General features: G+C 32.9%; 1 protein-coding gene and 1 long non-coding RNA gene across 2 annotated transcripts in view; both read left to right on the forward strand.

Moving 5' to 3' along the window:
• The window catches only part of LOC149549386 (LRR/ubiquitin-like domain protein), a 170,057-nt gene extending 160,436 nt beyond the window's left edge, over positions 1 to 9,621 (forward strand). Inside the window, exon 9 of the mRNA XM_089792789.1 lies at positions 9,261 to 9,621. Coding sequence (XP_089648915.1) covers positions 9,261 to 9,320 — 60 coding nt within the window. The 3' untranslated portion in view covers positions 9,321 to 9,621. The remainder of the gene's footprint in view (positions 1 to 9,260) is intronic.
• On the forward strand, positions 1,607 to 2,651 carry LOC149549388 (uncharacterized). The gene is made up of 2 exons (XR_016354469.1): positions 1,607 to 2,292; positions 2,427 to 2,651. It is a non-coding gene; the product is annotated as an uncharacterized LOC149549388 (long non-coding RNA).
• Positions 9,622 to 12,268: the final 2,647 nt, after the last annotated feature.

Raw genomic sequence — 12,268 nt, forward strand, 5'->3', positions numbered from 1 at the left:
ATATTAACCCCTAAATTTAATGCTAAAAATTATGTAAGTTTGTGTAAACCGTAACAATGTCATAAGGTCTTAAATCTTACCCTAAAATTGAGCCTAATTACACTAAAACCCTATTTCAAAACCTAATTGAGGCCTAACTTACATAAAATTAAAACAAGTTGACCCTAATCCTAAATTGTTAAAAATTACATTTGAGATACATGCACATACATTCATACACATGTACATATATGAAGTATTCACCCTTGTTTTAAATGATATATATGTAACCCAATTTGAAACCTAAACTTTGAAACATTATCATTTAAGAGTAATATAAATAATTTATTACCCTTTAATTGAATTCTCTAATAATACCCCCCAAAGTATAATAAAATCCTAGAACAATAAATTAACTCTAACCATAACCAAACTCTCAACTTTAAAGTTATCTTATACTTATATGCAAATTAATCTAGGTCTGGATGTGTTATCAATTATCTAGGTCCATGATGTGTGATGTATGTTTTATTACATGTGTATAATTTTTAATGTTAAAAATAAAAAATTGTGTGTACAACAGGCAGTTTAGCTCTTGATACATTTCTATAGACATGGCTTCACACAATCAGCTTGATGCGGCTCTTGGTGCGGCACCTGATGTAGTTCCTGCTATGGCTCCTACTGCAACATAGATTGATGTGGTTCTTGTTGTAGTGCCTGATGTAGTTCTTGATCTGGCTCCTTGTGCAGCTCGTGATGGGGCTCATGCTGCAGCTTCTGGTGGGGCTCGTCATGCACCTCGTCGTAGGGCTCATCGTGCAGCTCATGTTTCGGCTCCTAGTGGTGTAGGTCCTGCCGTGGCTCTTGGTGCGGCTCCTGTTCCAGGTCAGGCTGCACCTGCAGCTCTTGCTGGAGGTCCTATTGCACTGCCTCCATGCATTGATATCGATGCTTTATTTACATTTTCAGAGCAGGAGGTTGCTAGACTGCAACACTCTATATTGACCTTTGATGATGGTCTTTATAGAGACATATGTACTACGATATGTAGGAGTTTACGGGATTTGACAGCTAGGTTTAGAGCTCACCATTCATTTACTCTTGCCATATTAGCTTCCATATCTAGGGAGCTTAGGGCTGAGGTTTCAGGAAATGCATCATTCGATGACGTCAAGAGGGTAGCCCCCAAAGATGTCATCCAGAGAGAGCTCTTTCAAGTTTATGAGGAAACAAAGGGTAGGGTGAGAGGCTACAGAGTCACACGATGCAGAGACCCTATTATTGCTTCCATGATCTATCCATAATTTTTAGCTACACATGGTCGTTATCCTAATAACGACCAGATACCCCTTTATTTTGCACAGCAGTTGTACACTGAGTTTCGTATAGGGCTCAATGTCAACTACTTGGATATTCCAAATTATTGCGGATAGTGGTGTGGTCGGATCACAGATCGTGACCAGTACCGTAGTGTAGATCGTCTCCCACCTGCAGATCTTAGACAATTTGTTGGACCGAGGATGCCTCCTATGACTCCTGCACATGCACCTATTGTAGATAGAGTCGTCATTGCTTCCCAGAGGGAAGCAATTGACACTATTGGGCACATTGCATCTACGGCGGCTAGTATCACATCAGATTCTATTGGTCGTTATCTTCATAGTCGACGTCCTCGTCTAGTTGGTTGACCATCTTCACAAGCATCTAGTAGCACTTCAGGCGCCTCCTCTGATGATGCATATAGAGCTGCTGGGCTACCACTGCCAAGCGATATTTGTGGTCTTTCAGGACAACAGACACATGGATATGGCACTGTATTTTTTGGAGGATATGTTGCACTTTATTAGCTATATTTTCGATACACAGAGGATTCTAGTACACTCGGTGATGGATGTTGTTAGACATCATCAGAGCCCCAACATAGTTCCACAGATACAGGCCGCCACACCAGTGACAGATGATACACCTGTGTGTAGCTCACAACATTCGACACTAGACTCGTGACACTCTACAGATGACTCAAGCATACAAGTTGGAGATGTCCATATCACAGCTGAGGGTCTTGATGATTTTGGTGAGCAGTTGCGAGGCTTGTCTGAGATTGATACTAGTTCGAGCCTGGGTATTTCATCGTACATGGACATGTTGTTCGGACCTGGCAGCACTGATTCTACACCAGATGTACCCAGCCAGTTACACAGTCCACTTCACTCAGATTTACTAGCAGTTGGACATGGAGTTTCAGGCTTAGGTGCATTAGTAGATGATACGATGGAGTCTGTTGATCATCCTCCACCTCCAGAGACCCAGGTACATATATAATTTATTTTTAATTTTAAATATATATGAAATTAAAAAATATGTTTATTTATTGAAAAATTTAGTTGATATATATATATATATATATATATAATTTAATCTTTAACTCGTAATAAATCATGTAGGCACAGGTTGCTGAGCACATGGGTACACATGCTTTTGGTTCAGGGCATCATGTACATGATTAAGGGAAATCCTTTTCTTAGCAGGGAAATTCTGTAGTGATGCTATTTCGGGTATCGGATTCCAAGCGGTCTCACATAATTCTTTTTAAAAACAAGTTCTTACTTTTTATATGCTGATCTTGTTAAACCATAACTATAAAACTAATTGAATTTCATTATTAACAATGAGTACAATTGGACCTAATCTTAAATCTAATTAAGTAGAAAAATAAATATAATTTATCACTTATGAAATTCAATCTATTTTGAAAAAAAGTTGATAAATAAATTTAAATTATTAAATTCATCCATGGTACAATTAATTTAAATTATTAAATTATCTAATTTTTAATAAATTAATGAAAATTAAGAACTTATGATCGTACAATTAATCTAAACACATTTAATTCAAGATGAAATTCAATAGTTTGAAAAGAAGTTGATATTTAAGAATTGTAACATAGATAATGAAATTTTGTAAGTTTGAACTAACTTCTAGCCTATTTATATCAAGTTGTTAAATTATTAAATTCATCCATAGTACAATTAATATTATAGTTTTAAAATAAACTAATGATAACTGAGACTTAGATATTCAGATTAAAAGCACAATTTCACCAAAGCTGATATTCACAGTTTCACCATAGTACAATTGAAAACACATTTCACCAAAGTTGATATTCAGATTATTATAAAATAAATCTCAAAGGTCTAATCAACCATGATGTACACTTATAACATGCAATATTTTTTCATGATCTTCACTGTCTAGTCTCCACTTGCGACGTACATGCTTAAGTTTGACTAAATGCAAACGAAGCCCTATAGCAACGACCAGGTGTCTGTATTGTAAAACCTTGTTGTTAGGTTGATAATCAACAAAGTGTATTCCATGTTGGACTATTTTGTCTTGCTTCAAATATGTTCCCTCTATCACAATAGAACTTGTACCACAAATTTAAGTGTTTTAAAATTTGACAGATATGAAGTTACCTATATATATATATATATATATATATATATATATATATATATATATATATATATATATATATATATATATATATATATATATATATATATGTGCATGTACATGTATATGTATAATTCACCTATGGGGAACAACATTCATCACTTTCTTGAAGGTCATATAACTTTGTCCTCTCTGCAGTAAATCACAATAAATAATAATTGACACCTTCATGATTTCCAGGCTCAACAATCACTTCAAAGACATCTCCTGCATAACAAGTATACATGAATGCATGTGTATAATATATATAAAACAATTGAAGTTGATAATTAAATAAAAAGTTGAGATTAATTTTTATGATACTCACCCACTTTTACCAATCCAGAGATATGATTATAATCATCAGAAATCAATGGAATATCATCAAAATTTTCATCTTCTTTATCAAATGTATTGGTAACATCAAGTGGTACTGAAATTCATGCACCTGTATATCCATGTGTTTGATTGATGCATTCTTCATAGTTTTCATCAATGCGACTATCACAAAAATATGAGTATTCTCTTGTCTTTAATGTCTAATTGCAATTATCTGTACTCATGACTGAATGTAAGGAATGTGTCTTTTCTATCCTCTTGCAACCATGCATGTTTTTTCTATTAACACCTGAAAGTTCGTTAAATTGAAAATATAGAAAAATTAAATTTAAACTTCAACGAATTCAAAAATAAAACTTAACAATACAATTTTATAATTTAATTGCATTAAAGTTAAATAGACGTACACATCCATACTTGTTATCTCCCAGAAGACTCTATATGGTGCCTGTCGACTCATTATTGATGATGTCCCGACCTTATCTAATGCAAAATGAGTCTTACACCATTCAACAACATCATGTGCATCATTCACACGAACTCCCTGATAATTCATTTGATACTTTCACAAAGCACATTTGATGCAAGCTCCAACACCATCATGTTCACCTTTTCCATGGCCACTCTCAAAGAAATTCCATATGTGTTTTATATTCTCATTGCGATGATATCTACACAATGCATAAAATGGTCTAGATGATTTAAACTGTGCGGCACATCCATCAGACCAAACATAATGTTTATCAACATTTATGTTTCTTTCTTTCAAATAAGAAAAGAAGATATTGAAGCAATGTTCTATATAGTGAATGCCATGTTCTTTTTCATCACTTATATAAAAATGATATTCCTTTATAATTACTCATGCTTGAACTGTACTCTGAACACCATCCAAATCTAACTGTGCATGTCTATAAAAAAACATGTATCATAATAGTGACCTGCTTATTAAAGTAATAATATGATTGAATTGCTTTCTGATGAACAAATGAATAGTTCTCTGCAAAATCAACAACTGATACAATTGTTCCAAGTGGAAAATTATCTCTCAGAGTTTGAAACTGCTGTGCTTGCCACTTTGCAAAAAATGCATGACAAATATAAGGTTGAATCAATTTCTTAAATCTGTCCATAAATGTTAGAACATGCAACTCCTCTTCAACATATTCCAACCTTTTTGTTTCTTTCCCCAACTTTGTTTCATTCTTGAAATACTTGTAACTTTTGCAATTCAATATTTTTGTTACATCAATATTTTCAGTTTTCAAAGGAAATAGAGCCAATTCACCACATGTTTCACATAATCCTTTGATGCAATTTATTTCACCAGTTGGATCATCTATGCTGTCACACAAAATGGATGATATAAACTCACTTCTCCTACTAGGAGGAGCAACATGAAAACCATATGTGTCTTCTATAAACTTTCAAAATACCTGATAGTGGAGATCAAACTCAATATGATGATGACAACAAGAAGTTTCACACATTTTGTTTGACTTCAAAAAGTATGGCTTCAATTTTTCAAACAATGTTTGTCCAACTTTTACATTAGGATGTTCATTACAAAATGACACATATAACTCATGCTATGTTGTGTCCAACCAATGTTTTGTATGATGTTCATATTGACCAGGTGCAATCTTATGCTTGATAACATCTCTACTATTTGATGAAGGACGAGTGTCATCAATCCAAAATGATATGACTAAATTTTTTAATAACTCTTCAATTCTATCAGAATGAGGTGCTCTACACATGATTGCCCAGTTACCCTCCATAGTACTGTCATCCAAAATTAATCTTTTCTTAACATATTGTCTCATTGTTTTCCTACTAAAATCCATTTCAGACGAAATTGAAGATATTTGTCTGTTTTGAGACATATTTTTGCTTACAACAGACATCAACATCACTTTTCTTTATTTCGAGAGTGTTTTCCTATGTTTCTCAAACCTTGTTTAACATTTTCAATCAAATCAGTTTGCATGTTAAAAAATCTTCTCTTCTTTGATGTTGTGGTTACACCTAACAATTTCAATGCCTCTTGTAACTCTTTTTGTGTAAGCAAAAGTGAAAGCAACTAAGCTTGTTGAAGTGTTTCAGTGTTATCAAATTGAGTCATAATTTCTCTTATCTTCTTCTTCATTGACCTTCTCTTATACAAACTTAATGTTTGAACAATAGTTGCAAGTTTTCTCAATTTATCTACATCCATTTTAAGTAAATGATCTAAATTCTTATGAGAAATACCATACTTTACAGATTGGACAATATTTAAGAGTTCATCCATACCAGTTCCTGCACCTGATCTCGACCTTTATCTGATGTCTATTACTGGAATTTCTACAGGGATCGATCTTGAGCCTTCTCCAACATCCATTGTTTGAGATTCAATAGGAAAAGATTCTAACCCTTCTCCGACTTCTGTTATTTGAACCTCTGTAGGGACTGATCTTGAACCTTCTTCAACATTCATTGTTTGAGATTTCGTAGGGAGTGTTTCTGACCTCTCTCCCATACGAACTACTACTTCTGTTGAGCCTTGTTCAACATTTCCTTCACCTTGTTTAATTCAATGATAACATGCCGTAGTCTTCTGAATATTTCTTTGTTTAGCTTCATCAGGTCTTTTCCTTGCATATTTGTTTTTCCTTCCTTTCTTGTTTCCCATTATAAAATAAAAAATAATAATTTATCCCTTGCGTCAAGATAAATTTCGCGCAATAACCAGATAAAAAAATCACTATACAGATTTATTTGTCGCTGTTGGTACTTTTAAATTGTTTGACATAAATCAATAGAATGCAGTCATCTGCAACAAAGCATAAATATTCTTCATTATAATATGACTAAAATCTGTGAGTCACATTCTTTACAAGTGACAAAGCACCAAATCCTTCTTAAGCCATCATTGAATCAAAAACAAATAACATGGTATGAATACTAGAATGTTTCTCCTAAAAAATAAATTGCTTTTCATTTTATGGAAAAATATCAGTCTGTTTTTTCAAGAATAAATTGCTGCATAAAAGGCAATGGCATCAGCTATCAAAAGAAGCAAACATAATGTTAGAAACCCCCTCTTTCATTTATAGCTCTCATGTCCTTCTTTCTTCTCCAAATGATGTAGCTCCAAATGATGTGAGTCCTAAAATCAAGTCTTAACATCCTTTTGGGATATTTAGGAATTGGTGGTATCTCGTCAAACAAGGGATTAACATTGATGTGTTCAAATGTACCTTGGAAGATTTTGATGGTTGATTCTTGATGAGACCATATAGGTGCCATTATTGCATTTGCCAACTCCAAAGGTTGTGTCCTAGTGAGTGCTGGCATGATACCTCAGAATGCAGATGTAGTGCAGGGAAACCTAAATGAACTTTATGCCTCCCAAGTGCGCACCTAGACTACCAACTGCGCACTTAAAGTGTGCAGTTGATAAAAAAAGGTTGTAGTTGGTAAAAGATGGTTGCAGGGTGCCTAAAATGCAAATTTTGAGTGATTTAGAGTGTTTCCTAAGGTCTTGGGATGCAATGCAAGGTGTGGAAGTGCAGATTAGGGTTTTGGAACCTAGAATGAAACACCTAATTACCAAGTGTGCCCTAAAACTACCAACTACGCCCTAAAACTACCAACTTCGCCGAAGTGTTTAGTTGGTAAAACAGGGTTGCAGTTGGTAAAAGAGGTCAAAACTTGATAATTAAGATGTGGGTATGCAAGATATGAGTGTTTTTGGGATTTTTAAGTGTTTATGGACGTTATGCAATGTGAGGAAATGCTAAATGACATAGGGTTTTGATATGCAAAGTGTAAATTTCCTAGGGATGTTATGCAAGTGCAAATGCAAGGTGTCGTTTTGAAGGTATGCAAGATGAAGATTATGATATGCAAAATGAAAGTTAGGGTTATGTTTTGGACTTGATAAAGATGCTAAAAGTAGGTGTACGCAAAGTGGATTATGCAAGGGATGGTTTCCTAGGGTTGATAATGACGTTTAGGCTATGCAAAATGAGGATAGGTGATCAAGAAGACAAGTTGATTGATGGACAATTTGATAGGGTTTGATAGTGAAAATGATGCTAGGGTTTGAAAAATGCAATATGAGGGGGATATACCACTAGGGTAAGTCAAAAATGACATTTAGGAATATGATTATGCTAATGATAGAGGTATACGTAAGGTTTTTTGAACTTAGGTGAAATCTTGACAAGGTTTTGACAATGTTTGATGTTTTGACAAGGTTTTGCAAGTTTCCAAGGTGTAAATTTGAATGTTGGCTTTTATCTTGATTATGTTTTACACACACGCAAGACACATTAAGATAAGAATAGCTATTGTTAAAAGTGAACAATCACACCACAAACTAGGCTTTAGGATTGTATCCACTGAATTCCTACTTGAACCAAAGTTCAACCGTGCTTATCCAGAGTGGACAACTTAGGACCTTGGCACCACAAGCTCCCCCTTATAGCGCACTCACTTCTCGGGGCTACCAAGATCCGCGTCTCAAGGGGCATGACTTCCCAAGGGACAGTTGTCTCTACTAAGGACCGCAAGAATGTAGGATGTCTTCACAGGCATGGGTGACCCCTTGAGCTAGTGGATAGAAAGAATTTTGGCCACTAAAACATAGTTTTTAGTAAGGGCATTCCGTTCAGCAAGTGAGTGATAAACTTCCTCAGAAGCTCTCCCAGCCTCGAGAATTGGGGCTTGACGCACCATAAGGGTACTGGAGGAGAGCTATCACTCAGCAATACCTTTGACACAACTTTCACCGTAATCAAGTTTTATATAGCGGCTGGAACGTTGACCTGGCTTTTGGCCCGTTACCATTCTGAGGTCGTCCCCTGGCATACTCAATATCGAGTATCTTGGTCCAAGGCAGGCCTCCTATAGAAGTTACATTGATTTCTCTTACACCCAAGATCCACGAATGACGAGGGGAGAGGATACGTCCAATGCAACTCTTAGAGATTTAAACAATGTAGACATGTCAGATGGAAAATAAAAAGTTCATTTTAAGCACCAAACAAAGTGTTATTTAATCTAATAAATCCACACACATGATTTTAACAAACACACAATGGTCTTCGACAACGTCATGCAAAGCAAGCATTAGTAGTTTGTTATGATCATGTCTTCATCAAACGATTGCCACATGCTGTAAGGAGACCATTAGTAACACAATAAGAATATACATTTTTTAACACCATTAGTATGTTACTAATTTTTAATTTAACTTCAATGCATCCATTAAACAACTGCACTAATGAAGTGTGTGTGGATTTGGCACTCACACTTAGTAGACCACTCACGACACTCATAGGAGGCTCATAAATCTTTTTGCACAATGCATATCATGATTCAAATTAGTTATCTACAAAATTCAAGTGATTGATGCAAAAAAAATCAACTCTGACACTAGTTTACTTGAATTGTAGGAAATTTCAAGTGAACAACTGCAAAGTAGCATGGAATTGGTGCCAAATGCAGAAGCATAGACAATGCACCTGAACTATTTTGCACACATGAATAAAAAAGACCCATCAATATGCAATTCCAACCATAATTACATGTCATCTTCACTATTTACACTTGTTGGAATTTTATTTGCACAAATAATAGGCAATAGTAGTTTCATTTGTTTAGACACTAAGCAATAGTAATTTCATTTGTTGTACTAATAGGCACAAAGGTTCCTATATTATTATTTATTTTCCATTGGAGGGACCACTTGCATAAACATATAATCTAATTTTCATTTGATTATGGTAATAAAGTGTACTAGTGAGTTGGTTACCATTTGCACCTGTAAGTTAGTTTCTATTAACAAAATTATTTGTATTAGTTCAGTTTTTCCTCTTTTACTATGGTCAATGTGAGTCTAATTTCTTATCTAAAAGGTTAGGTTATTTAAAATGTCTATATTAATAATAGCACAAACTTTTATTTTTTCGTAATTTCTTTCTAGCAATTTGGCATTTCTTTATTATAAAAATTGAACCAGTTTAACATACTTTTTATAAATAGATAGCTCAATGACTTAAGGTTTAAAGATTAAATAATAATATAATGTAAGACTTTATTATTAAGATTTTAAATTGAATTGTTACTATATATATAAAATTAATAAAATATTTAATCTTATTACACATTACAATCTAGTTATGTTGCAAAGGTCATGTTCTACAAGACACAAATCCAACCTTATTATCACAATATTTATAAGTGCCACTAAAAAAGGGACATCATATTTCATGAATACAAAACTACTAATTGTAATTTTAAAATTAAAAACAAAATCTCCTAAGATTAAGGATTAAAAGGTAATAGTGGGCTTTGATTATGATAAGAGCTCAAATGTTATAAAATGTGACAGAGAAAATAGATTTGTAGACAAATGTCCCCTTTTCTTTGTCTTCCTCTCTCCTTCTAATGGACCTCGCCCCACACCCTCCCCTCAACCACCCCCACTCTTCTCTACCTCTTCTCTCCATTTATCCCTCTCTTCCATTGTAAACATAAAATAAGCTTCTTTGTGACAATTCAAAGGTTTTAGTTAAAACAATCTTGAAAGTTGATGCATATTTTCGTTAAGGGTATCACTTCTCCATTAGAACCTTTGCTACACAAATAACATTATTTTCTCAATGATCTTTCAGTTGGCCTCATCCTCATGTACTGCATAAATGCATGTAGAAAAGATAAAATTTTGACTTTATTGACTTTTCACCCACTTTTGATGCACTCACTACACACCAAAATTACTTCCCAACATCCCAATTCCATAAACAAAACAAATTATATATATATATATATATATAAAAAGAAGCAGAAGGGATACAAAATGGTGCAAATTTTGCTAAAGTTCCATACTCTGAGTGTGCTACGTTCCCACGTCTCCATTAAAATCGTATAAACCGCTCGAGTTGTTCGAATATTAAAAGCTCTCTGGCTACTCCGACATAAACTAGAACTTGCTTGGCATAAGTCGGAAGAAAGAACACGTCACCTAAGCTGTGTACCCATGTCGGGGTATGTGTGGTCTTCCGCGAAGTTTAGTAAGTGTGAAGTTGATTAATGTGAAATAAGCACTTTTTTCTTAAAGAAGAGAATTAATTGTGTGTAGATTTTTTCAGGAAAAAATTTAATAGAGTAGATATTTTAAATGTAATCAATTTTATATCTATAATTTTTATAGTTGATCAATTTCAAAAAATTAAAAACATTATCGATATTTTTGAAAATTTCAGTATTTGATCTTCATGATTTGCATGATCTTGTAGTCAAAAACATCAAAAAATTGAAAAAAAAGTTTAACTTTGTTTTGTCTTTAGTACATTTTGTGTAGAGATTAGCATGTCACATTTTATAATATCTACGTAATAAAATATAATTATTTAATGAATATAATTATCTTTATAATTATTATTTCTATATATTTTGGAAACAAGTTTAGTATTTAAATAAAGTGGACATCTTGAATATAATGTAATTTGTAAAAGTTATAATTAACATATTATAATCTTGGATATTAGTTAGATTAATAATATAGTAAATTAAATTCTATTTTTATAAGAGGTAGTTTTTGACAAGCATTATATGTGTAAATGTCAATTGAAAATTGCATATTACAACAAACAGAGGTTAAGATTTAGGAGAGAAGGGTTATATTATGATTAGTGTAGAACATTTATGAGATTATTACTAGCATTAGGTAGGAAGTCAATATCATAATAAATCAATGCCACCTCTCTTGAAGATGAGAGTTGTATCAAGACTATTATTTAAGATGAAATTAGTGTTAGAAATGATATGAAATTGTTTAATAGGAAAAATAAAAACTCACTTCTACAACTTTTGAGTACTAAAAGATTGTATAAATGATATATTACAAATGATACGAATAGCCTAATATATGTACACATGACATATTGTGCATCTAGTTAGCTGTAAATACTAAATGAAGTAAATAAAAAAGTACAATTATCATAAATAATTACAACACGGTTGCAATCTTACAATTTCTTATTAAGGTTGTATAAGTTTTATTTTTTATATGAAACTAGTATTAAAAAATCTATGAAGTTGTCAAACTTATTAGTGTTAAAGTAACTAAGATTGTTTTTGCAAATGTATAATCATCTTTAGTTAACTATATGTATAACTCAACTTTAAGCATATATGTAATATTAATATATTAACCATATATATAATATATTATTATATAATAATATATAGTGTATAATATATATTATATTACATATATAATATATATATATATATATATATATATATATATTATTCTTATCAATAATATAAGACATAAAACAACGTTCATATAAATTATGAGTACAAATACTCAATGTAATGAGTATATCACTTTGACTGATGCTATACTTCAACACTCCCTCTGAGCAAGGGAGAAGTTACAATTTTTTTAATGAGA

Source organism: Cupressus sempervirens, chromosome 7 (genome assembly GCF_028749045.1).
Source record: "Cupressus sempervirens isolate cs-2001-9-10 chromosome 7, ASM2874904v1, whole genome shotgun sequence".
NCBI classification, from domain to species: Eukaryota; Viridiplantae; Streptophyta; class Pinopsida; order Cupressales; family Cupressaceae; genus Cupressus; species Cupressus sempervirens.